The sequence below is a fragment of the Simochromis diagramma genome, unplaced genomic scaffold, assembly GCF_900408965.1.
Source record: "Simochromis diagramma unplaced genomic scaffold, fSimDia1.1 OVJJ01000753.1, whole genome shotgun sequence".
In the NCBI taxonomy this organism is placed as follows: Eukaryota; Metazoa; Chordata; class Actinopteri; order Cichliformes; family Cichlidae; genus Simochromis; species Simochromis diagramma.
Window position 1 is genome coordinate 8,252,011 of NW_024387523.1, and position 27,791 is coordinate 8,279,801.

The 27,791-nt window shown below is 39.7% G+C and overlaps 1 protein-coding gene and 6 non-coding genes across 13 annotated transcripts in view; 3 read left to right on the forward strand and 4 right to left on the reverse strand.

The window, feature by feature from the left end:
• Positions 1-6,808: 6,808 nt before the first annotated feature.
• Positions 6,809-6,880, reverse strand: trnah-gug. The gene has a single exon. It is a non-coding gene; the product is annotated as a tRNA-His (tRNA).
• A 1,239-nt stretch (positions 6,881-8,119) lies between these two features.
• Positions 8,120-8,191, reverse strand: trnah-gug. The gene has a single exon. It is a non-coding gene; the product is annotated as a tRNA-His (tRNA).
• A 472-nt stretch (positions 8,192-8,663) lies between these two features.
• trnah-gug lies at positions 8,664-8,735 on the reverse strand. Its single transcript has one exon. It is a non-coding gene; the product is annotated as a tRNA-His (tRNA).
• Positions 8,736-9,374: 639 nt separating this feature from the next.
• trnah-gug lies at positions 9,375-9,446 on the reverse strand. The gene has a single exon. It is a non-coding gene; the product is annotated as a tRNA-His (tRNA).
• A 3,920-nt stretch (positions 9,447-13,366) lies between these two features.
• trnah-gug lies at positions 13,367-13,438 on the forward strand. Its single transcript has one exon. It is a non-coding gene; the product is annotated as a tRNA-His (tRNA).
• A 318-nt stretch (positions 13,439-13,756) lies between these two features.
• On the forward strand, positions 13,757-13,828 carry trnah-gug. The gene has a single exon. It is a non-coding gene; the product is annotated as a tRNA-His (tRNA).
• Positions 13,829-15,532: 1,704 nt separating this feature from the next.
• Positions 15,533-27,791, forward strand: part of ptk2aa (protein tyrosine kinase 2aa) — a 63,270-nt gene continuing 51,011 nt past the window's right edge. For 4 of the 7 annotated variants that reach the window (XM_040021440.1, XM_040021444.1, XM_040021443.1 and 1 more), the window contains exon 1: positions 15,533-15,746. In XM_040021440.1, the coding sequence (XP_039877374.1) occupies positions 15,539-15,746 (208 nt within the window). In that variant the 5' untranslated portion in view covers positions 15,533-15,538. The other 3 variants (XM_040021441.1, XM_040021451.1, XM_040021448.1) reach the window with 2 other exon arrangements.

A 27,791-nucleotide genomic window follows, 5' to 3' on the forward strand; every position in this document is an offset into this window, starting at 1 on the left:
TAATCCTGGTCCAGATTGCAAATTCTTAAGTACTCCTTGTGATTTTAAAACTCGAACAGGTCTTGGTATCACTCATTTAAATGTCAGAAGTCTTCTTCCCAAACTTGATTTTGTGAAAATTTGGATGAAAGAGTTAGATACTGATATTCTTATGTTATCAGAAACCTGGCTTACTAAATCAATTATTGACAAAGACATTGCAATAATGGGCTATAATCTTTTCCGTTGCGACCGCCCCAGAAAGGGTGGCGGTGTTGCAATTTATGTAAAAAGCAAATTCCATGTTACTGTCGATTCATCGGTACCTGTTCGTAAACAGTTTGAACTTCTTGCCCTCAAGCTCCAACTTTTCAAGGGCTATTTTATTACCATTGTGGGCTGTTATAGACCCCCCTCAGCTAGTAGTGAGGCTTTAGTTTCACTTAGTGAAAAACTATCTACTTTAGATTTTAATGAAATTGTGCTGGCCGGAGATTTCAACTGGGACTGGTTGTCCTCTGCCTCAGACAGTTTTAAATCCATGTGTGATTCATATAATCTCACACAACTAATTTACAGCACATCTCGTCCAAATCTTAAATGCCCAGAAAAGTCATCACTTATTGATTTATTTTTAACTAATATGCCGTATAAATATTCTCACACTGGGGTTTTCGCAAATGATATCAGTGACCACTGTGTGGTAGCTGTAGTCAGACAATTGAAGCTCCCAAAATCAAGGCCACAAATAGCTTTTAAACAAGATTTTAAGCATTTCTGTGAGCAAGCTTTCATTCATGATTTATGGGACTATAATTGGAGTAGAATCTACCTGATAACTGATCTTGAGCTGGCATGGAATTATTTTTATGACGCTTTTATCAAAATTATAAATAAACATGCCCCCATGCGCAAATTTAGAGTAAAATGCAGAAACAACCCTTGGTTTTCTCCTCAGCTCTCCAGTCTACTAAAAAAAAGGGATGCTGCCTGGGCTAAGTGTCACGGTCCTGGGTCTCCTGACCCAGCGTTTTTAGTTCTTTGTGATGTTTGTATTATTGTACTTGTGAGTTATTCTATGGTTTCTAGTTTTGATCCCTTGCCCTTCATGTTTCTCTGTGTCCCCTCTGTTCTGTGTAAGTCTGTGTCTGCATGTTTGAGTTCCCCTCTGTGTCTTTCGGTTCTTAGAGTCCTCTGCCTTATGGTTTATGTCTCTGTGTTTCTTAGTTGCTGTCTCCACTGTGTCAAGTTCGCGTCTCTGTGTGAAACTTCCTGTTTTACTTTGAAGGTCCGTGTCTTATGTGAATGCGTCCTGCTTTGCTTGTCTCGTCAGTCCTGATTTCTCCCAGCTGTGCCCTCCTTCTGTGTCTCATTCCCCTCGTTACTCCCCAGTGTATTAAACCCTGTGTTTCTCTGAGTCAGTGTCGCGTCGTCCCTCATGCTGTGTGGATCTCCCTGTGAGTTTTAGTCCATTGTTTCCCAGTTTAGCTTAGTTTACTTTGTATGCTCGTTTTTCTGTGACCAGCCAATAAAGCTGTGATTTTGAGTTCATCCCCTGAGTCTGAGTCCTGCATTTTGGGTCCAACTCCTGCCTGCCGCACAGCGATTCATGACACTAAGGCCAGAAAATCTAAATCCGAAGCGGACTGGCTGATTTTTAGACAGCTCAGAAACCGTTCAACTCCCTTAATTAAAAAGGCCAAATCAGAATTCTATCTTTCAAAAACTACTAAACATTTGAACGATCCTAAAAAAGTCTGGAAAATAATAAAATCTTCTTATGGGGACATAACTACAAATGAGACGCCAACTTTTGTTGTAAAAGACTCTTTTACACTTTAACAGAGAAATGCGACATTCTAAACTGCTTTAATGAGCATTTTGTTTCTTCAGGATCTCTATTTGAATCTTTATATCCGGATTTAAAACAGCTTAATCAACAAGAGGCTCTCTCTGCAACCGCTCAAACTGAGTCTGTGGTCCAACCCTTCAGTTTTTCTCCGCTAAATGTTTTTGAGGTCCACAGGGCTTTAAATCTGTTGGCTCTAAATAAATCTGCAGGACCAGATCAACTTGATCCCTATTTTCTTAAGTTGGCTGCAGATTTTATAGCAGAACCGATAACTTACATTTTTAATCTTAGCCTCTCGAACAGTGAGATCCCTGTAATATGGAAATCTGCCTATGTTCTCCCTTTGCTCAAAGGAGGTGATCCTTCAGATGTTAATAACTACAGGCCCATATCTAAATTGTGTGTTCTAGCAAAAGTTCTAGAAAAGTTCATTAGTGAACAACTGAAAGACTTCTTTAATTCAGTTCTTTCCCAACATCAGTCAGGATTCAGAAAACAACACAGCACAATAACTGCTGCTATTAAAGTGGTTAATGACATTGTTGATTCAATGGACTGCAAAAAATACTGTGCTGCTCTTTTTCTTGATTTGTCAAAAGCTTTTGATACAGTTGACCATGCTATTTTATTAAATAGACTAAACAATATTGGTCTATCTGTAAATGCTGTAAGTTGGTTTTCAAATTACTTGTCAGCAAGAAAACAGTGTGTCCGTGCTGCTGGGTCTTCTTCTTCCTCTTTTCTCCCAGTATCCAAAGGAGTTCCGCAGGGTTCCATATTAGGACCATTGCTATTTTCTCTTTACATAAACAACCTTTGTGATAATTTGTCAAATGCAGCATTTCATCTTTATGCAGATGATACAATTATTTATTGTTCATCCCCTTCAGTAGCACAAACCCTGCAATTTCTGCAGTCTGCCTTTGATGTCGTTCAGTCCCATTTAACTCAACTTAAGTTGGTGTTAAATCCAGAGAAATCCAAGTTCATGTTATTCTCAAATGGCAAAGAGTTGTTAGCTACGTCTCCTAAGATTAAAACAATTCAAGGATCTGAAATTGAAATGGTCACATCTTACAAGTATCTAGGGATCAACATAGATCAGAATTTGTCATTTAAGACTCACATTCAAAGGCTTGTGTCGAAGTTAAAACTAAAACTAGGTTACTTTTTTAGGAACCAATCCTGTTTCTCCCTCCAAGTGAGAAAACATTTGATTCGTGCAACCTTTTTACCTTTATTGGATTATGGTGACCTGCTTTTTATGAATGCACCTGCCCACTACCTAAAGAGGTTGGATACTGTGTACCATTGTGCTTTAGGTTTTATTACTGGCTATGGAAATCGTGTACATCATTGTTCTTTGTATGCTGCTGCTAAATGTCCATCTTTGCATATTCGCAGACTCTCCCATTGGTTGATCTTTATCTATAAATCTCTCCTTGGGCTGGTTCCATCTTATTTATGTGTTTATATGTGTAAAAACCACAACCAATACAGCCTTCGTTCGCACAATATCATACAATTGATTGTCCCGAAAATCAGAACAGAATTGGGGAAAAAGGCTTTTAAATACGCTGCCCCTGCTTCCTGGAATAATCTGCAGAAGGAACTGAAATTATCAGAATTGGTTACCTTGGGAGAGTTAAAGTCTGTCTTAAAGGAACGAGAAAAACAGCTCTTTTACTCAGTGTGATTGTTTTTAATGTACTCTTAATTTGATCTGTTATTGTATATTTTAAACATGTTGGTATGGCATATTGTATTTGTTTTAAATGTTATATACCTATGTGGTATGTGACTTTTGTTGCCATGATGCCAGGTCTCTCTTGGAAATGAGATTTTTAATCTCAATGAGATTTTTTACCTGGATAAATAAAAGACTAATAAAAAAACAAACAAAAAGTCTTTATCCTGTCTTCTTTCTCTCACCCCAACCCATCACAACAGATGGCCCCGCCCCTCCCTGAGCCTGGTTCTGCCGAGGTTTCTTCTTGTTAAAAGGGAGTTTTTCCTTCCCACTGTCGCCAAAGTGCTTGCTCATAGGGGGTCATATGATTGTTGGGCTTTTCTCTGTATCTACTGTACAATATAAAGCGCCTTGAGGTGACTTTTGTTGTGATTTGGCGCTATATAAATAAAAGTGAATTGAATTAAGCACGGTGGTTAGCACTGTTGCCGCACAGCAAGAAGGTCCTGAGTTCAATTCCACCATCAGGCCAGGGTCTTTCTGTGTGGAGTTTGCATGTTCTCCACATGTTTACGTGGGTTCTCTCCGGGTACTCCGGCTTCCTCCCACTGTCCAAAGACATGCAATTAGTGGGGATAGGTTAATTGGTTAATCCAAATTGCCCATAGGTGTGAATGTGCGAGTGAATGTGAGTGCAAATGGTTGTCTGTCTCTGGTGTGTTGGCCCTGCGACAGACTGGCGACCTGTCCAGGGTGTACCCCGCCTCTCGCCCTATGACAGCTGGGATAGGTTCCAGCGCCCCCCGCGACCCCTGAGAAGGATAAGCGGACGTGAATGAATGAATGGATGGATGGATGAATTAAACTTGTAATCTGTTCAGAAATACAATAGAGTGGTTTGAGTTTATATGTTGGTGTGTATATAAGTCTGCGTGTGCATTAGTGATACAGATAAAGACAGATAACACCGAAAACAGAATTCTCAAGCCTTGTAATGCGACAGGTTAAAGAATTAACATTCAGCTTACCCTCTGAAATGTCAGTGTGCATCTCAGATGTGTTGTTGTCATCAGGGATGATGTGACGTACCAGCCAATCCATCACCGCACCCAGCTGCAAAACTGTGACGCAATCTGCTGTGGTGGCATTAAAGTCCTGCCAGTTTACAGCGGCTGATTTGGTCCCTAAAATCCAGAGAGTAATTATTCATGGTAAGGAATTCATGTGGACACTAAGCGTGTGGGCAGGCAAGGACATTTAAACAGTGAGGCTGACAACCTACCATTTCTTCATGTGACTGCTTGTGGTCTAAAAGGACTCCAACACCAAAATCGATGAATTTGACACATAGAAATGCTGGGTGATCAAGGCGATGTGTCAAACACAATATTGTTCTGGCTTAATGTCTCGATGGTATACACCCTTGGATTGCATTTCAGCGGCTGCATGTACCAGCTGTCTCATTATGACCAGACAGACAAATGAAAACATGTTCAAATAATCAGATTTACATTAGCCATTAAAGTTTGCCATATATGTTATCTTGACCTTAACCTCCCTCTCGTGCACAAAGATTCTTCTGTTTGCCAGGTAGGCTTCCAAGTCTATGTTTTTTTTGGCCTTTAAAAGAGCATAATGAGTTCGTCTTCCAAGTCATACCAGTCGTTTTAAAATGGGCGTCACATTGCTGCTCGTACCCTCTGGTCCTGCCCCCACTTTTATTAGCAATGCCACCTCCTTGGAATCTCAGTCATTTTACCATTAAGAAGCTTGAGAAACAGAACATCAAGGTCAGTGTTCAAACATTAGGCCTTTTGAGGTACACGTTGGGGGAAAACAACAGAAAAAGACAAACATTTCTTACCACTGGTAGGTAGCTGACTAAAAACTGAGCAACATGCTTAATCACCACCTGCATTACAGAGAAAATGTGTTATAGAAAAAGAGAACAGGAGGAACTAGAAGAATTGTAAAGTGCACACATAAGAAGCCTGTTGGGTTTGTGTTTCCACAAACCCCACTAATTCTAGAGACTTATTCATCATGAAGAAAACAAGACAGTCGATCGATCGATTATTTGCACAAGGGAGGCCTCGTCTGTGTCCACCACGAAAATGACCCCCAGATCTGACCTCCTCCTGCTACCTTTTATTGGGAGACAGTTCACACAAAACACGTCAGAACAAAGCCACGCCCACATGGTTCTAAGACAAAGCATTTTTTTTGTGTGTGTGTGTGTGTGTGTGTGTGTGTGTGTGTTATGTGAGAATGTATGTGTGTGTGTGTGTGTGTGTGTGTGTTGTGTGTGTGTGTGTGTGTGTGTGTGTGTGTGTGTCAGACCTCCTGCTGACCAAAGGGTCGTAAACGCAGGAAGCTTACATCAAAAGAAACAGATCTTTCAGATAGGATGTATCTACAATAAAACCTTCCCCAGCACAGAGTGGTTGGAGAGGTGGTCAGGATCAAAGGAATGGCTTTGATCCTACTGCTTGAACTAAGACTGTACAAATTTAAGAAACACAATGGCAACATTCAACAATTAGACTTAACAAAGCCATACTGGGAAATTGTCTTCTCTGCGTTTTCCAAAGAAGACAGTCCCAAAGCCTCCTTCACCCAGCTTACCCTGCTCTTCGTATTTTTCTTCTAAGTCCTCTAAAGAGAGACAAAACAAACACAGGGGTTGTGATTAGTTGTATGTAGGAAAGCTGACTTTGCCTCAATGTACACATTCATACAGTCTTTGTTAGAAGCTTCCTAGTGATTAATTCAATTCAATTCAATTTTATTTATATAGCGCCAAATCACAACAAAAGTCGCCTCAAGGCGCTTCATAGATACAGAGAAAAACCCAACAATCACATGACCCCCTATGAGCAAGCACTTTGGCGACAGTATGAAGGAAAAACTCCCTTTTAACAGGAAGAAACCTCCGGCAAAACCAGGCTCAGGGAGGGGCGGCCATCTGCTGCGACCGGTTGGGCTGAGAGAAGGAAGACAGGATAAAAGACATGCTGTGGAAGAGAGACAGAGGTTAATAACAGATATGATTCAATGCAGAGAGGTCTGTTAATACATCAGGGCTGATTACAGGAAGGAACAGAAGGGGAAGTGGAGAGCCACTCACTTTCCAGAGGAGGTGTGAGACGGGCGCTGCTCTTGTGGCGACCTGCAGCAGGTGTTTATTGGCATTTTTGGCATTTTCTTTCTCTTTTTGTTTTTAACTTTGTTTTAACTCTGTTCAGCCTTTGAGACTCCAATTGCTTGCTCTGCAATCACAACCACACTGCCGTGACCCGGATTCGAACCGGGGTTGCTGCGGCCACAACGCAGAGTACTAACCACTATACGATCACGGCTGGCGCGCTGGATTATGCTGTCAGTTGCAGTCTGTATCTTGCAGTTGTCTCACTCCACTATATATACTTGAACAGTGACCTGTACGATGCGCAAAAGAACAGCAGACATTATTTACCGTCAGAACGCCAGATGTCTCTGTGTTAATGCAGATGCTTTTACTGTGCCACGCGCATAAATGTGCGCATCGTTCACACATCAGATTCATAATACAGACTGTAACTGCAGCCGCGTGTCGCTTCTGTTTGAACATCTGTCCCAACCACTTTTTCCACATTAAAACAAACAACAGAATTTGAATCAAAACAATGGAAATTGAATGAAAACAACGGAATTTGAATGAAAACAACGGAATTAGAATGTACAGAACAGAGTTTGAATGAAAACAACGGAAAACAACGGAATTAGAATAACAGAACAGAATTTGAATCAAAACAATGGAATTTGAATGAAAACAACAGAATTTGAATGAAAACAATGGAAGTTTAAAACAAACAACAGGATTTGAATGAAAACAATGGAATTAACATGAAAACGATGGAATTTTAATGAAAACAACAGAATTTGAGAACAAACAATGGAATTTGAATCAAAACAATGGAAATAGAATGAAAATAACAGAATTTGAATGAAAACAACGGAATTTGAATGAAAACAACAGAATTTGAGAACAAACAATGGAATTGGAATAAAAAGAGTAGAACTAGAATGAAAACAAAAGCATTTGAATGAAAAAAACAGAATTAGAATGAAAACAACGGAATTTGAATGAACAGAACAGAATTTGAATCAAAACAATGGAATTTGAATGAAAACAATGGAAATAGAATGAAAAGAACAGAATTTGAATGAAAACAACGGAATTTGAATGAAAACAACAGAATTTGAATGAAAACAATGGAATTTGAATGAAAACAACAGAATTTGAGAACAAACAATGGAATTGGAATAAAAAGAGTAGAATTAGAATGAAAACAAAAGCATTTGAATGAAAACAACGGAATTTCAATGAAAACAACGGAATTAGAATGTACAAAACAGAATTTGAATGAAAACAATGGAAGTTTAAACTCTGTTGTAAAAATGAAAAAAACTGGTTGATGAGTTCACAGGTAAGGTAAGGAAAAGCTGGTTATGTTAAGAAATTTGATTGGGCAATCCAGTACCAACAATGAAAAAACATGCCTGTAATGATTCACGCTGACCTGCTATAATTACTTGCTCTGCAATCACAACCACGCTGCCGTGACCCGGATTCGAACCGGGGTTGCTGCGGCCACAACGCAGAGTACTAACCACTATACGATCACGGCTGGCACGCTAGGTCATGCTGTCAGTTGCAGTCTGTATCTTGCAGTTGTCTCACTCCACTATATATACTTGAACAGTAACCTGTACGATGCGAACAGCAGATATTATTTACCGTCAGAACACCAGATGTCTCTGTGTAATTGCAGATGCTTTTACTGTGCCACGTGCATAAATGTGCGCATCGTTCACACATCAGATTCATATGAAGAACAAACGCATAATACAGACTGTAACTGCAGTCCCGTGTCGCTTTGATTTGAACATCTGTCCCAACCACTTTTTCCACACTAAACTCTGTTGTAGAAATGAAAAAACTGGTTGATGAGCGCACAGGTAAGGTAAGGAAAAGCTGGTTACGTTAAGAAATTTGATTGGGCAATCCAGTGCCAATAATGAAATAACATGACTGTAACCATTCAAGCTGACCTGCAGCCTTTGAGACTCCAATTGCTTGCTCTGCAATCACAACCACGCTGCCGTGACCCGGATTCGAACCGGGGTTGCTGCGGCCACAACGCAGAGTACTAACCACTATACGATCACGGCTGGCGCGCTGTATTATGCTGTCAGTTGCAGTCTGTATCTTGCAGTTGTCTCACTCCACTATATATACTTGAACAGTGACCTGTACGATGCGCAAAAGAACAGCAGACATTATTTACCGTCAGAACGCCAGATGTCTCTGTGTTAATGCAGATGCTTTTACTGTGCCACGTGCATAAATGTGCGCATCGTTCACACATCAGATTCATATGAAGAACAAACGCATAATACAGACTGTAACTGCAGCCGCGTGTCGCTTCTGTTTGAACATCTGTCCCAACCACTTTTTCCACATTAAAACAAACAACAGAATTTGAATCAAAACAATGGAAATTGAATGAAAACAACGGAATTTGAATGAAAACAACGGAATTAGAATGTACAGAACAGAGTTTGAATGAAAACAACGGAAAACAACGGAATTAGAATAACAGAACAGAATTTGAATCAAAACAATGGAAGTTTAAACTCTGTTGTAAAAATGAAAAAAAAAACTGGTTGATGAGTTCACAGGTAAGGTAAGGAAAAGCTGGTTATGTTAAGAAATTTGATTGGGCAATCCAGTACCAACAATGAAAAAACATGCATGTAATCATTCACGCTGACCTGCTATAATTACTTGCTCTGCAATCACAACCACGCTGCCGTGACCCGGATTCGAACCGGGGTTGCTGCGGCCACAACGCAGAGTACTAACCACTATACGATCACGGCTGGCGCACTACATTATGCTGTCAGTTGCAGTCTGTATCTTGCAGTTGTCTCACTCCACCTTAAATACTTGAACAGTGACCTGTACGATGCGCAAAAGAACAGCAGACATTATTTACCGTCAGACCAATGTCACTGTAAAAATACAGTGTAAAAAAAAATCCATAGAAAAACGGAAAATGTCCTGGTAATTTTCTGCCAGTACATTTTCTGTTTTTTACGGAAGTAAAAAAGTACTCTGTGAAGTATTTCCTTTTCTTGGCCATTGCTCTGCACTGGAAAACCAAACTGTATGATCACAGGTAAAATAAGTGATATTTTTCCACTGCAGGATTTAGAGTGCTTCAAGTAGTGATAGCTGTTGATCCATTTCTCAAATAATCTCTAAGGATAAAAATTTTCAAGAAAGATACAAATATCTCTGCTTATATTTGGCTAAAAGCTTGATATAGACATAACAGTTTATATTATGTCAGTATCCCCCACAAGGCATATAAAACCCCTGCCCACCAGCACTGCGCTTACATTATACTTCAATCAAAATATAGTTATTACTGATTTATTATTTATTTTTTTAGTTATAATTATTAGTATTTAATCACATTAGCACAACGGGGTGATAGAAATATTCCACATACTAGAAATGCTGCTCAGCATTTCATAAATTACATTTTCAACAAATGTTGGAGTAAAAACAGTTACTGGGAAAATGTGTGTCTGCAAATATTAACTAAACATTTCTATGTGCTACAAAATGGACATAATGATAAATGTGCTGAGGTGAAACTAAACTTTTAATAATATTACCACTATAGTCTGTTAACCACCAAATCTATGTTGGTCAGCTAGCTAAAAGTCTTTACTAGCAGCTGTAATCAACCGAGGCTAACATTAGCATTTGTTAGCGTCAGCAAGGAAGGTCTGAGACTTAAACTAGGGTTAGTGTAACTTTGCCTGAAACCCTTTAAAGTGTACAATGGAGCCAACTGTAAAACATAGTGTCACGGCGAGTAGTGTGTGCCGTGTGGAAATATTAAAGGAGGATCCAGTCGCAGGCACTCATGAAGGTGAGGTGGTTTATTGAACACAAAATAAAAATAGACAAACAGCAAACGGAACAGAAGGCTATCTAAACTGAGAACAACTAAGCTAGTGAATACAAACCAGGACATGAACATGAAGGAGGATGAGCAGCGGAGAATGACGACGGACAGCAAGGAGAACACACAGAAGGAGCACGGTGGATACACAGCTGAACACATTCACATGAGACAGACCACAATAAAACAGGAAACAAGAGATCACTACACGAGGACGCAGACAGGACACAGAACTAAACTCACACAAAACATAAGGACAAAAATCCTTAACCACGAGTAAACAGAAACATGGAACTTAAATAGTAACCAACAAATCACAAAGGTAACACGACGATCATTCAAGAGATAAACTAAAACATAATAAACTCAAAATGCTGGGTCGAACCGACCCAGAACCGTGACACATAGGTATTGATATATTACTTATTAAATTCCTAAAATAATTTCTTCCCCTCTATACATTAGTAGAACCATGAAGTTCTCACTTTTCCCAGTTATCAACATCAATGACTTTTGCTAATTAGCTAGTTAGCAGTCACAGCTGTGCAATCCGGTTGTTCAGTCTGACGTCACTAGCCGTGTCTGGGCCTAAACTCCGCTGCAGGTCCATATATCAAACGATCACTATGGCATTACTGAGAGTTGAAAAACTGTCTAAAGTCTTTCATCTTTAATAAAATGATCAGCGTTCTGCTCTACCAGGTGTAACAATTGAGTTTAACATCCAGGCATCCATAAAAACGGAATTTATGACATTTAACGGAGTTAGAAGTTAGCAGGAAGTTAGCTCGCTAGCTTCTATCTAAATACAATATAGCATGTCCTGACTGCAGGGTTTTGGAAACAAATTAAAACGTACAGCTCTGTTATCACTTCCAGCATAAATGAAGACAGGAAACTAAACAGCAGTGATGTTTGTAGGGTTACTGAAGTTGGGCTAGCTGGTATATAATGATGTACTACGTGACCGCTAGCGACACAGCTATGTTAGCATAATATAAACAAGCTAACTTTTTTTCCACTCGATAAAAGTTAACGTGAGTGTTCTCGTTGGTCAGGAACAAATGTAATCGCATGGCAGGATGCTGTAAAAGGACCAAACTTCAGCCAGGAGAACAACTGAGATAATCCATCCACAATACGAGGTTAGTCATTTATATACTGCTGCATGGACTGGGCTGTAGTTACATCCTAAGGTTTTAAAAACTGAGCTTAAATAAATGATTAGCGGTAATAAAAGCCGAGGGAGGTCAACAGTGATCACTGACTGTTTTAGGAGCTTTTTGAGATTAAATAGAAGAAAATACAAAACATTAAACATGTTAACAACACAAAAGCCATATTAAACACAGACTACTTTAGGCCCGGAAGTAGGATTCCTCACGTCATCACTTAACAATCGGATACCCAGAGAGACGCAGACAGCTAACTATAATATTTATGAAAACTGGTCCAGCCACTGAAGGGCAAAAAAGGTGGTGTCACAGTAAAAATTATTTTAACATTAACTAAAATGGAAAGCTTGAGTCATGTTAAACCTAAATAATAATTTTTTTAAAAATGAGTCAGCAAATTATTCTTGACTTGTCTGGAGACAGCAGAAACCAGCTAACAAATAAATTAAAAATTCTTTCTAAATAAAAACGCAGAGTATTTTGAAAAACATTATTTTAATAAAAGAAAACATGAGTTTTAATACTTACCACAGAAATTTAAAGGCAGTTTCTCCAACTCCAGAGTCCAAAATCTAGATGAAGCCTGAAACAAGTCTAATTGTTGCTCTTGCTCTTAATTTTCCCTCCTTTTGGGGTTCTTTTTCCCACAGTGCATTGGAATAGTTGAGAAATACAGAAAAATACCTGTAAATGACTAATACGGAAAATTCCTTCACATTTATACAGTAGATTACTGTACTTTTATGAATTTTTCTTACAGTGTAGGAATAGTGATTTCCATAATGCGTGTCTGGAGCACTCTGGTGGCATAAGTAGGTAGTGCTGAAAGGTCCAATTTTTTAAAGCACATTTAAAACCACAGAAGTCCACACAAAGTGCTTTCCAGGCAAGTGCATTCACTATGACCTAAGTATAGACATGACCATCTAACAGAGGAACTGGGCTTCACTGATCTCCTCCCCATTTTCATGTAGAAGAGGCCTCTTCATCACGTATCTTAGACCAGTACTTGACTCAAATTGTGAGGCCACGTGGCATTTTGAATGCTATTTTAAAAATTAAATCCACCATTTATCTAAGCGTGTAGGCAATTGTGTTAGATATATGTGAATGTAAACCTTGACAGTGAAGTCCCAACTTTCTCACTTGCTCATTGACGATGCTTTTCCTTCGTGTCAAAGAGTCGCTATTTATCTGTAAAAAACAGAAACTGAAAATGAAAGCAGAACTTAAAACGGCGAAAGGGCCTGTGAGTCTGACCAGTGAGCCCACCGGAGAGATAAAGGTAATTATTGGAAACAGTCTTGTGGTTGTTATCCATGACGCACGTATGCTAACACACCCCAAACTCGAGACAGAGCAACAGACCTGCATCGTTGTATGCCATGCAATCACCTGCTTGTCAAAAAAATATTTATTGTTGGGTTTTGTTTGTTTGTTTGTTTTACCACTGAACTTACAAACGTGAATTTATCTTTACAGCTACAGAACTTTCTGTAGCAATGACACATGGCAACAAAGTGTTGAGCCAAACTTGTAGAAATTCGAGATGACAAAGCAGTGAGATACGTCAAGATGCGTTCCAGAAATAAAGTTTCAGGTTCTGAACACTGCGGTGACAGTCACTCTTTACCTTAAGAGGTGGCGCGCCGTGATCGTATAGTGGTTAGTACTCTGCGTTGTGGCCGCAGCAACCCCGGTTCGAATCCGGGTCACGGCATTTTATCCATAATCAATAGGCGTTTTCTTGAGGAAATTTAAGGAACATCTTTGTTAAATTCATAATAGAAATAAAGAAAGAAAAGATAAATCACAAACCAAAACACGTTTACAATCCATTGGACCATGAAAGCAAGTTACACACTAATGAACTTCCACCCGAAACTCTTCAAAAGTTGATTCTGTTCATCTGGACCCGAAACCGCACACTTCAGTTTGAAGGGTGTAAAACGACTCCTAAACTTCTTTTTAAATGTCGGGGTGACGATGCCTCACTATATGTCACACCATTCCTACAGTCAACCGTCTTGGGTGGCCAGCCGTGATCGTATAGTGGTTAGTACTCTGCGTTGTGGCCGCAGCAACCCCGGTTCGAATCCGGGTCACGGCACACACTTTTGAAGCAAATATTATCACAAACTGTAAATCAGTAACGGCGGAGAGACGGCTTTCATATGAGCAAAGTACAAATTCTACATTTAGCAAAGCAAAAATGAAACAAGGCTCTTACTATGTACGTGTTTGTGTGTAAATACCTTGCGTATTTTTTCTCAATGTGCCACCTCGTCGGTCGTTCATTTCACATAACAAGAAGCTTTCTGAATTACTTGCATACATAAAGAGCGCTTACTATTATATGGAATTACCAGAACCTCTATTCATTCCACTTTAGAGCTCCGTGGTTTATTTTGCGTGAATCGTCCGTATTGGACCACCTTTTATGGCCATAGAAACAACAATTTTTTCCCCTATCAGATCCAGAAGTCACTGTAAACCACAAGCGAGAGAACATAAAACATATAATAATAATGCATTTGATATCCAGACATGAAATATCAATTAAAGCTAAATATACTGTACTGAAATTCAAAACCTATATAAAATCCCAAATAAAGTGTAATAACAATCACTGACCAACAGATGTCGTGTGTGACCCTGTGTATAAAAGCAAGACGCACACTGTAAATTCATTAGTGAAGTACTGGTATGATAAGAAAGACTAATGGGCCAAACCTTGTTAGGTTTGATTAATGAATCAGCAGGCCCTGACACTCTATTATTTGCCAAACAGACACATGCGTATACAGTCAACAGCCAACACCTATTGCAGAGGCAAGGTGGGCACCGGGATTAAAGCCCAGATCTCCGAGGAAAAAAAGGCTCCAGATTCCTCCACATCAGCTGTAGATTTCACTGTAAGTCACAGTTTACAAAAGTCTCTAGTCTCTGAGTTTAAAGAGGGGCTGACTAGTCTGGTTTATATTGTTCTTGTATTCCTGCACCAAGGGTTTTTTTTTTGTTGTTGTTGTTTGTCTTTCTCAAACAAATGGTCTCAAATACCCTGCTTGGCATTCTTTCACAGGAGTTAGTTGTTGGTTTTGAGGTGTCTGTGGAAATACTGCATTATTATGTAAAGTGGGTGCTGTTTAGGGAACCTTATCTACTGGCTATCTACATTAGCAAAAATACATGTACATGTAGAAGGGCCCATTCTTTATAATGATAATGTCATTTGCTACCTTAAAGGGGTTGTGCTGTACTAATTTTCAACTGCATTATTTTCATGGACTTTAGAAGAGTACCTGCGCTAAACTCACAACTCAATATTGATTTTATTTATCTTATACTGATCTTGGATCAGGTCATCATCTGTCTGTGACAGAAAGTTGTTGACTTCAAATGGCATTATAACCCTTCCCAGACTGATGAGCGCCAATAGTCGCTTCTATAATATCAATGCTGATAGTTTATACACACAGACCAACAAACTGCCAAAACTTCTGCTTTCATAGGGGCTTATTAACATTTACATTTACATTCTGATGTTTTTGTCATTAGTACAGTTTTTTAAGTGTAGGACATCCAAAGTGGAATTTGTTACATTGTTACTACGAGTTACTACGCAATTAAGTTAAAGGACGCGCTAAATGTTCTAATCCTGGATACAACAAAGCGGCTACATTTGTAAGATTTTAAGTATCTACACATTCATTCATTCATGAGTTGCTGGTTTGTGTTTTGTGTGCCTGCGGGCAGGCTTTTCCTCCTCTCACTCTCCCCCCTCTTTCTCTTTTTCTCTCCCAGAAGCAGCCATATTGGAATGCTGGATGTGGAGAGGGGAAGCAGGAACAGGCGACGAGAGGGAGAGCGAGAAGGGGGAAACGGGCAGGAGCGAAAAAAAAAAACGCTATCTGAAAGTCCTTCCAGCTCTACAAGTGAAAATAACGGAATATTTACCGACCCTTCACAGCTTCTGTCGCCGGTAAAATCAACTCAAACCTCTCGGACGTCACCTGGAACAAGTCAGCGTGAGTGATGTTGTGTTTTGGGGGGATTATTTCAACAGCTAAAAGATATTACGGGAGATGCAGTTGGGTTACTGTTCAGTCCTGGCTGGCGCTAGCTGTTTCCCTGCCCCAAGTATTTGGACTAATTTACTCACTTATTATTTGGGAAGTACCGGATAAGTTAGCTTAGCTTTAGGGCACCGTAACTAGGACATAGTTTACCTTTCGCTAAGTTGGAAAATAAATGTGACCTACTGCCACCAAACTCGTCGCCTCGGTCACATGGAGTGAATGTAGAGTGTAAGTTACGGTAAATAGTTGAACCGGATTAACCTACATTTATCTCCAGAATTACTTTACGCATTTGTTTGTCCTCATTCTCCCGGATTCAGCTGCTGCTTTACCTTGATTGACCGAACTTAACTGAACTCACATACTTTCCACCTTAAAAGAACACTTATGTTTCGTTTCCTCCTGTAATAGTGGAGAAATTCATAATAGTAAGTTTTTCTCAGTGTTTATTGGCCACACGAGTCTTATTTTATAAGATTTAAGATCTGATGTGACACGACTGCAATTCGTTTTCCCCCTTTTAACCAATAAGCTAATGCAGCATAACAGGGGCAGAAGGCCAAGAGCTATGCAGGAATATACAGCCATTCATTGATTACTTTACTGAATGACTTTTTTTTTTGATAAACAGTTTCAGGCTTTCCCCTCAATCTAAGTGCCAAGTTGTCTTATTTTTATCTTACATATGGGATTTCCTCGTTTTCTTTTAACTTTATGTAGCTTTAAATGGAAAAGTGATCGTTTTGATGGTTGTTAATCAGAGAAAATAAGATATTTGAGAGCATTGTATTGACTTGTAACCTTTTTTGGGCTTCTGGGGACTTCTCAGAGAGTTCATGAAGAAATAACCAGTTAAATCCATGAAAAATTCACGAAGATTAATTTTGTCCCTATGTTATGAACAGTCATTATATATGGACGCTATGTGTATATATAATAGGGGCATAAGCAGTCAGTGTAAAGTTGGACAAACTGTCAAATGCAAGTGAATCACCTCAAAAACAGCATACTCCGTTCTTTATGTTCCCAAGTGTGAAAGAGCTGCAGTGCTGAGCTTGCCAATCCTTTATATTTCACATGCAAGAAAATGCTAATGAATTAAAGTATCCTGAGGCCACTCAAGCTTTAAACCAACAGTATACTAATAAGCGTGCAGTCCTGCATATGAATATTTTTCAATCTGAAGCTCTGAATTGTGTACTAATAAGATCCAGGGCTCTAAATTGCAGTTACATTACAAATACTTTTGTTTTATTTCTTAATTATTGAATATTTTGATTCTTTAAATTCATTTCTGTCCTCTTTTACTGACAAACTGATTTACTTATTCACATTGTGCATTCCTGGTATTTGAATAATGGCTCTTCTGATGGGATAAAAGTCGTTGCCGGGACGACATCCTTCAGGCACTACCTCCTACACCGCAACAGCATAGTTTTAAAGCTTGTCAGATGCACATTTAGTTCATAATATCATCCGCAATTGGCTGTTAAATAAATTTTCCTCAGGTTTGATTGTGAATGAGACCTCTTTGCCAAGCAGCTTATCCACCCAGTGGGCTTGTATTCACTTAGACTCCAGCTGCATTCATTCAGCTCCCTCACCATGACCTAAGTGCTTAACCACTTGAATAGTGGTCTTAAGCTGGAAATCGGTATCTACCACAATCAGTTTTTGTGGATATTTGGGAGGCAGATAACACGCGAGTGGGTCAGATGTGAAATCGGTCCGATTTGATTACATTAAAATTCTTTCCAGTCATGCTTGCTTGAGCCATGCGGCGATAGAGTGTAGCTGCTGTCTACTAATTTGGCATCATAAGACCAAATCCATTATCTCAAGTAGAAACATGTCATTACACTCAGTATGTGAAACGAGTGGAAAACAACGTTGTTTTTCTCAAAATATCTGACATGTTGAACCTCCTCTGGCTCTGGGAAATTCCTTGATATGGCACTTTAGGTTGGCTCTCAGCATTTATACCTTTGACTGCTGTTAAAAAGTTACTGCTTTCAGTTTTTTTCTTGTTTTTATTGAAATGAACAAATTTACTTTTACAGAGTCCAATAAATGGCTGCACCTTTTCTGGTCTGAACCTTCTACAGCCTGGTCTACAGCAGGCTAATACAGGCGTGGCAGTGGTGTGTGTGTGTTTCTGTGTGTGTAAATTGCGGCGCAGTGCAGGAGGCCTGTATTTATAGAAACACTTGACTACACTCAGAGACCTTACAGCAGCAGTGTACCACATTGCAGAGAGCTGTACTGTCTTTTCCTCTCCTGCAAGGTTTGTGCACTCTTTTTAGTTGTGGTGGTGTGTGTACTGAGTTTTGAAAAGGTTCTTCATACCGTCTTTGTGTTGCACTAAAATCTGTTTTAGTCTAGGCCGACTGCAAAAACAGGCAGACAAGACGGTAACAAAGCTGTCGGTCTCGCGTCTTTTAAATTGCAGTACGTGGTGCGACTCATAAGCGATAGCAGTCATTGCAGACACACATTGTGCATGTTGAGGTATGCAGAGTTCCTGAATGAGAGTGTGCGTGTGTCACGAGGAATCAGTAAGACTTAATGAAGTAATCTGAGCAGAAGGGGGGCGTTGGCAACTGTGCTTGTTTCATTGCTTGGTTTGGTCCTTTTTGAATAAGTTGTACTGTTTTCCTAGCAGACAGGGTGGCCCTCTTTTTTTTCTTGTTTTCCTCCCAATGATTGGCTGCATTGTACCTGCTGTGTAAATATATGCAGCTGTGGCAGGTCTAAACTCCTTTTCCACACAACCTGCGCAAATCAACGATTCCTATTTGCAAGCTCACCTCAGGAAAGAAAAAAACAAGAAAAAGTGTGTGTTTAAGTGTCCCAAATCTGTAAATTCAGCTTCTGTCTTCTCGCTGAACTTATTCCCTTGCATCCTGCATGTGGTTTTAGCTGTGAAGGAAAATAAGTGTGTGTGTGTGTGTGTGTGTGTGTGGAGTGTTTGCACAGGAGACGAAAAGAACAGTCATTCCCTTTACTTGTGGATTGGCTGCATTCAGGAAGCAGACCCCACACCCCTCCACACACACACTAAGAGCATTTACTGTACATCCTAAAGCATGCTGTGTCCCTCAGGAGCTCAAAGGAAAACGCCCTCTTCCTCTCAGAAGCAGGAGCACCACTCAGACTCCAGCTGGTGTTGATGTGTGTGTCGTTGTGCGTCCTTGTTTGTGGGTTGCTTTTTGCTTTGATCGTGATTGAGAGTGCTCAAGAAAATGCAGATAATTGTCTTGGGTTTGTCAGTTAGAAATGTCTCTGTAGTCCCTTAAAAAGTTGGGTTTGAGAAAAGTGTGTGGACATTCTCATGGTTAAAAATGTATGTTTGCTAAGCTTATAATGCCCAGATGACACCTTCTTCCACCTACATGTGAAGGCATGTGGATGGGTTTGTGTATTGTCTTAGCAGAGTGTGAGTGTGTAAATCTCTGCCTGCGCAGATTTACACACTCATATAATCACTGTTAACAACTATTGGCTAGTGGCTATGATGTGACTGATTTCTGGTCATGTTTTCCTCATCAGTCTGCTTTTAAGATTAATTATTTCCCCTATTGTTCTGGATTTCTTTAGTTATTAAAACACAATACTGTGAAGTTGAGGATTTTTTTTTTATAAATTTGTGAATACTGATCTTAAGGAAGCAGATGTTAGAATAGTGCCTTGATTATTCCATCTGTTTAAGACTGTGGGTATTTTCTTATGAATATCAGCCCCAACAGTTAACAGATACTGTGGCCCTGAACCTTTCTACAAATTCTCTGACAGAGGTTGATATGAGAATGCCAACGTCCGAAACAGCCAAAGGTATCATTAAATAGTATTTAACCTACCTGCTCCCAAACATAGCATCTCTCTGGTGTCTGAATGTGGCTGTTTTCTTTGGTAGTGCAGGTAATCGGGGGAAATTAGGGTGCAGCGGTGGAAGCATCCATGGGCAGCCTCGAACTCCCTGTCTACCTACAGAGAGTGTTTATTGTCACATGATGGCGAGTGTTAAAAACAATGAAGTGTCAACTGTAGCCACAGTCTGTGCTTGGCATTCTGTATTTTTTATTTTTTTTTTAAATCTTTGTACACAATGTACACAACCGCAGTGGCATAAATTAAGCATAATAGTCATTCAAGGTACTGATTGGGCGTCCAGTGCCCTGCTATCTGCGTGCTCTATCAAATCAGCTTTGCCCCCAATAAGAACATGCATATTTTCAGTAGTGAGAACTGGACTGTCTTCTGCTGTGTGTTACATGTGAGAGAGGAGCACTTCAAACAATGTCCTGCCTTGACATTTTCCAGGAGTCATGTGTGAAAACGACTCCTGTCACATATTCTTCAGCAAAGCATCCTGTGAACAGATCGTGACATGGCAACACTTAAACAGGGAGCCACAACATAAGACCGTGGACAGTTTTATCGTCATCTGGACTGAGTTTTAGAAATGTTTAGCACTGTCCACATCTAAAAAATGTTCTCGCTGTGCGTCACTTTATAGTAGTTGGTGACTAGTGGATATCCTAATGTAGCTAACGACTGCTCCTGTGTCTGTCAGCGTCACTGCCATTTGTAATTGCTTAAAATGGCTCTTCTAAAAGTTTAGAGAAGTTTAATGCGGGATCCTTCCCCTTTGCTTTGCTGCTGGCTACTACACATAACTGAATGTCATTGACATCAAATGTTGTCTGTTTGCTACTAGTCATTTCTTGTGTGGATGCTCCATTATAAAAAAACATTGTGTATGTTACACAGTACAAGTGAACCGGTTTATTGACAGAGCTGAATCTCAGTATGTTTGCTTTAGTATGTCTACGTTTGCACTGCACTCCAAGTGTAGTTTGCTTGCTGCAGCTGAAACTTACTACAATGGCAGGAAATGACATCATAGTTAATGACTTGTCCCTCCTTGGGGCATGCACACACAAGGACAGTCTCACACACACACATACATACACACTTGGAGTGAGGTACCTTCGGTCATGCAGGTCACTGGTGCAGCATGTCAGCTAGTGATGAATGGAACTGAAATGCAGTGATTCCCTCTGGCGTAGAGATGCGAGTGTATGTGTGTGTATTTGTGTGCCTGCGTGTGCACAGTTGAACCAAAACGACTCGAGAAAAACTAATAACTGTTCTCACATTCCGTTAATTTTCCTCTGAGCTGTAACCGAAGTGTTGAAAATAACAATTAAAACCACAGATATTGTGAATCAGTTGCCCCTCTCCCACTTGGTGTGCGTATGTGTGGTGTTTGAGCGAACAGTGTAATTACACTGCAGTGAGTCAGAGGGGGGAGAGAGAAAGAAGTAATTGTTGGGCTTTGTCATATAGATGGAGAGAAAAGATGTGGGAGGAGGAGAAAGCTGGGTGGAGAAGACAGAACATTTTCTGTGTTTGTGCATAAATGCAGAAAACGTGACCTTTTTTCTACTAAACATCAACCAAAATATCTTCTTTTACCTTCATATGCAGGATGTTTATCTTCACATTGGTGGGTTCCTCTTACCTCCTGCTGTGTGGGTTTATTTGTCCAGTTGTTCGTTGCTCTGGTATCTCGGGATATGTTTCAGACGCCACTTCCTCTTCGTTCAAGCAAATGTTGTCGATAGTTACATGAGAAAATCAATACTAATAATACTCATCTCTGCCGTTTTAAATACAAATGGGGTTTCTGGCAAGCGGTTTGGATTACCAGATTGACTGGAAACAGGGAGAACAGCTAATGTGGCTATGTCTACAGGAAGGAAACAAAAACCTGTTTGGTTTAAACATCAGAAACCGTCTTTAAGTATACTGGCATGCAGAGTGTCTCAAAATTCTCTAGAAAGCGAACGTGAAGGTCCCAAACAAGTGTGTTGTTTCCTGATGAGCAGTGCACTCACTGTAAATGGTAATCTTCAGATGGCCACCTTTATTCTTCAACTCTCTTAGGCAATTTTTAGCCCTTCATTTGTGCAAAAATACAATTTTCATGTCTGACAAACTGTGGAATAATTGGCATTTTTCATAGAATCAGCTAAAGAAATGGGAACAAATGATGTGTTTTGGGGGAGTTAGTAACAAAGTGCCCAAAAATAGTTTATCCTTTGAGCCAGTAACCTTTGTTAATCTTGAATTGTTGGTGGCATAACAAAAAAACAAACAAAAAAGCATTCCTCTGAAAATGATCAGGTACACGGACTGGACTAAAAAATCAGCATCCAATGTCCAAAGGAAAAAAATTGAAATAATTTCAGAAATCCCGGAGAGCTATTCTTCAAATCCACCTTAAAAAACAACAACAACAACAAAACTCTAAGAAAGCCTACTAGATGTCTGCTTAGACATAAAAATATAAAGAAATGAGGGGTGGCTCTAGACTTTTGCACAGTGCTGTATCTGTATCACAGTGCTGGAGGTTTTCTTTGGGTCCCAGGCTAAAACAATTGTTTTCTATCCAGGAAAAGCCCTAAATACTAACAGATCCAGATGTAATGAATATTTTTAAACTTTTTTATGTCTGATTTTTGGCTAAGAGAATGCATGTGCATGAGATGGCTAAACAATTAAATAATGTCTTCATCGTGTGTGTTACAAGACACGTTTGCTGTAGTGTGGTTATTATTTTTAAATGATTCTCCCTTTGCTTTCCTCTTCATATTGACACATGCATAACAACATCCCTAAAGCTCAAGTAAGCTCAAGAACTTCAGTTTCCTTTACAGTGAAAGCCACACATGCACTGAGAACAGGACCAAAGCAGTCTTCAGTGTCTGTTTGGCCAATCATATGATCTCATTTGTTCACTAGATCCGTGCACAGCCACACACAAACATAAAAAAAAAACACAGTCATGGTGGATTATAAGGGGAAACACACAATGATGAGCAAAGAAACACCTGGATGAAAGCCATAGGTATGACATCACACTCAGAGGCTGGTATGCTACCATAAATTAGTGTGGCTGAGGTCAGATGTGGGTGTGATCCCACAATGTCTGCTTGTAGGTCAATGTATATGTGTCTGTCTGTGAGATTAGTCACCAGCAGGCGCACTCCGGTAACAAAGGTTCATTGAAGACTTGTTTGGAGGCTGTCTGCCTCTCCCTCTTTCTTTGTCTGGAAAAATGTTTTTGTCATTATATCAGCAGTAGCATTGCACAAAATACTTGGAAAGCCTTTTTTTCTTCTTGTAGCAGATGGGATCATTTTGCTGAATAAAATCCAGCATCATAGACATTTAATGGCTACAAAACACGCTTTATTAGACCACTAAAGCTGCTCCTTTTATGTCATCATATGGAAAAATTTGGAGGTGATACATGTATTTGACGGGTTTTGACTGTTGACATTAAATAGGGGGTCATTTCATCACTTATAAACCCAGAGGGTAAAATAAGCAGGGAAAAAACACAAGTAGTGATTCTCAAATTGTGAGCTTCATGCCCCTAGTGGGACATGAAGGTACTGCAGGTGGGCTATGACTGGTCATTTATAATTAATAGATTTCAAAAGAAATAATTCTACTGAAATTTTTTTACATTTTAAAAAATTAAAATTGGTGTGAATATATAATTTTAAAGGTTGCCAATCAAATCATAATGTGATTTGATTATCTAACAGTAACGTTGTAGCATTAAACATGTTTCGAGTGGCTGACAGTTGCATTGGATCTTAAAAAGTTCTCGTAACATTTCGGCACATGGACTACAAGCAAAGCAACAAATCTAAAATATAGTTCCAAACACATGATGCAAACCCATTAATTCAGTAAATGAAATAATTCATAATATAAAAATATAAAATACATGAGAGGTGAGAAAGTTGAAGCCTGAAATGCCAACATGTGAGTACTGCCACAGTTAGCTGAATAGCATTATGTATTGGATAACATCTACAGTCTACTCACTTCATCAAATAACAACTTGCGATTTAATGAAAACATTTTAATTGCCTGAACTTTTACACACAGGACAAATTAATGCGTTGTGTCAGCAGTTTAGGTAGACCACACCATAAAGGCTAGCTAGTTATGAGCCGAACTAGAGTAAAAACAGCCTACAACAAGTAGCCTCCATATTATAGTTTGAAACTATATAACTGGAAAGATAACGCTCTGGGCTTTTTAAAACTCTGGTATCTTGCAGTTATGTGTTACGCCTGCAAGATAAAATCTGTAACACATCAGTCACACTAACATTTATCCAAACTGTGAGAGGCCGTTTTGTTGTCTGTTGCTTATCTTTCTATTAAAGATTGAGCTTCCTTTGTTGTTTGTTATTTTGGAAAAGTGGAACCACAGTGGCAGTGGAAAAAGGTGGCCTGCTGTTAGAACCCGTGTTTTATTTTTACGTGGATGGCTGCGAAAATGTTGGTCGCCTTTGTGAGAGAGAGCACGGCAAAGAAAAGACGATCCCTTGGCCAATATATTGGGTGGAAATATCAGGTCCTGACATTTTTATGGTTGTTACTTTGACACCTATCACGGTCAGGTGGTTTTAATGTCGAGGCGTGTATCTGTTTGTATTACAGGTTATTTGAAAATGCATTGCCACTAGAGGGTGATGTTAGCACACCTCCTCTCAAAGAATGGATGCCTGCACTGAGCAAGCCAGAAAGATGTAAGGACCGATCTTAGAGCCACCTTCTAAATGAGAGTCAGAGCAGGGCTGTGTGTGTGTGTCTTTGTGTGACATCTTGGCCCACTAATCCAGTGGCCCATTAATCTGCTTTACTCCTGAGCAACTCTCGTGTTGTCTGCCCGCCTGTTTGCTTGATTTTGTGTGCGTGCGTGTGTGAGAGCTTGACTCTGCCACGGTTCATAGACTTTGCTGAGTGTCCAGTGTGACAATATACTGTGACATAGTGGATTTAATATTAAGGATCAGTGATAATCTCTTTTGATTTCATGGCACTTGGAAAACAGCCATATATAGAGAAGTTCCAGGGACCAGATTTCTGCTTCACTTCTGATGTTCATGCTTGCACAAACTTACTAAGCTTGACATCTTTTATAGCCCTGAGTAGTTTAACTTCAAGCAATCTGTCTTTGAGTCTGGAAATAAATGGCATATCCTGAGACAGCAGAGTATTGCAAGCGTGACTGTTTGATTATAGCACTTGACATTATTATTATTGATTCAGATGTTTTGGGGTGCTTCATCACGCTGCGTATCTGGCAGGAAATCAAGTGCAAATGCGTAAAATCTTAAAATTAAGGCAGATTTCCATGATTATTAGTTGTAAAGCCTAAAGCCTCAATTACACTTTCTGCTCCACATGATTAAAATTTTATCGTCTGCCAAGATCTGTGAGGGTTTGCGAGTGCCAACAAATATGTGAGCGCAGGTTTTTGCAGACACGTACTATATCAAAGTTTAAACACAATCCCGCATGTCTCTTGTCCATGTTTTTGGGCGTAAGGGCGACGTAGGATCAGTGATGTCGGGATACAAATAACCTGATAGAAAATCTCAAAGAACTACCAAAAAAATAAGCGCATCTTTTCAACTTATAATCGCAAAACTTTAATATCCCATTTAACATATTGGTGTTTGTTCTCCTTTGCTATTATGCCAGTTTGATTTATGAAGTAATCAGTTGGTTTAAGCCCATTTGGATGAGGAGGTCGCTTCATGCTCCTCTATGTCGCTGCGTGGAAGTTTATTACAGTATAATTGGATTAAATGTGTAAAGTCGGTGGAACAACTGACTGCAAGTCCCCGTGTCTCTTTTTTTTTCTGCTCCAAAGATGGATGATTTCTGCGGGACGGTGTCGAGTTGAAAACACTACATTATGACTAATTGAGTAACACCACAGGGGATGGCATGTGTGTGACAGGCAGAATAGCCAAAGGGAAAGCAATGCACACACATTCATATTCATTTCTCTCTTATGTCATTCTCAGCTGTGTCTTTTTGCAGTTATCTTTTTTCAGTTTGTTCTTATTGATATTTCTGCACGGTTTTCTCTCATTTTACTCCCTTTTTTTTTTGTTCATGTCGTCTTGCAGTTATTACATCATTTCTTATGTCTTTCCCTCCTCACTTGTTTTGCCTCTATCTCCTGTACATCTGGCTCCCTCTCTCCCCCCTCCTTCACTCTCCTGGGGACAAAGACACCCACGTCTCCTCCTCCTTCCTTCTTTTCTCTCTTCCGTCTCCCTCCCCCCTTTCACATCCATAGGCTGCCTACTTCTCCGCTTTCCCTCCCTCCTTTGGTTCTTCCCTCCACTCGAGTCCCACTCCTCGTGCTGCTTGCTGTGTATCTGTGTGTGTCAGTGTAGTAGAGGTTTGTAGTAGAGGGGGGAGGCGGAGGCTGTGAGCTTAAGTCGGCATTATCCATCATTACAGAGTTAGCTGGCTAGCACAGCGCTAGCCCAAAGACCACAGAAGCTGGGGCTTTTCCCAATTTAGCTGTCCTTTAGAGGAAGATTGGATCTCTTCTCTTCTCTTCTCTTCTCTTCTCTTCTCTTCTCTTCTCTTCTCTTCTCTTCTCTTCTCTTCTCTTCTCTTCTCTTCTCTTCTCGATATTAAATGGAAGGACTATACCATGGTAAGGCTTTTAACATGCTGTTGTATGCAAATTCTTTTTTCTTTCTGTGTTAAACCATTATATGCATGCATGTTTATCCATATCTAAGAACTTTTTAGGCATTGACTGCCTAAAAAGTTGAAGTAGTTGTGGATTTGTGTATGTGTGTGGTCACTCTCGCATTCAAACACACAGTGTCAGAGTGGTTTAGTTCTTTTGGCTTCTTGCTGTCATTACTTTGAATAACTATTATAAACTAAAAATTATTGTTGGTAAGTGCGGTTTTCTGCTGGTTATAATAAATATGATTATAAAGACGAGCAGAGGAGGGGCTGTAAAGAACGCTTTAGTGGTTCATATTGGTTTTGGTTTTAGGTCTGGAGCAGGTTCTACTAATGTGAAGGTTAGTGGTTCAATCCCTGGTCCCCTGGTCTGCATGTAGACATGCTCCCCAATGCATACGCTGGTGTGTTTGTAATAGATATACACAGTGTTCAGAATAAAGTGCTGTGTGAATGTGGCATGGAAACTGGTTTGAAAAGTGTTATATAAGTACTAGTGCACTACTAAATGACGATGAGCAGGAGGAAGAGGGCAGAAAACCTGTGAATACACATGCTTACTTATTTACAGTCGAGCTGAGGCAATTAGTTCAATTAATCAGATTAATTGCTCAAATTGTTCAACAAAATCATGAGCATTTGTTGGGTTTCAGATACACACACACACACACACACACACACACACACACACACACACACACACACACAGAGATTTGAACAAAACAAAATATTTCAAGGTATTATTTTTGAGCACTAAATGGAAGATTGATGATAATTGCTATCTTTGTGCAGTCCTATTTGAAACCCTATTCATTAAATAATCTTCTCTCTTATCCACCTAAGTGTGTGGTTTTTTGTATGTAGGAGGCTTCAACTTCAAGTGTGTGTGTGTGTGTGTGTGTGTGTGTGTGTGTGTGTGTGTGTGTGTGGGAGGAAGGCAGTACGTGTTTGTGTTTGAATACACGTGTGCATCCCAACATAGTTCCCACTGCAGGCCACGTGGCTTCGTGTAGGTGTTGGTGTGTATTTGTGTAAGTGTTCTCTCCCTGTTTGTGTATTCTGTGTGCACATGTTGGCATGAACTAACAAGTCCCCTGCAGCGTTTTGTTTCTGGGTTAGATCATCTATATTTTAGTGTGTATTAAACATGTCGATCTGTGCTTATAGTGGATGGAAATTCTTCTAAAGAGGTATCTCTTAACAACTTTCCTCCTTCACACGTTCATGAAAAATGCATGCAAGCAAGGTGCTGCTCCTTTATCTGCGTTAACATTAAAGAAGCTGAGCTGGCGATCAATTACCTCTGATTTCCGGTAGAGTCACAAATTAGTGTGTTTAATTTGTAGAGTACATCCAGAAACAACAGTTTGACCCATGTCGTCTAATCTGGCATCCTTTGGAT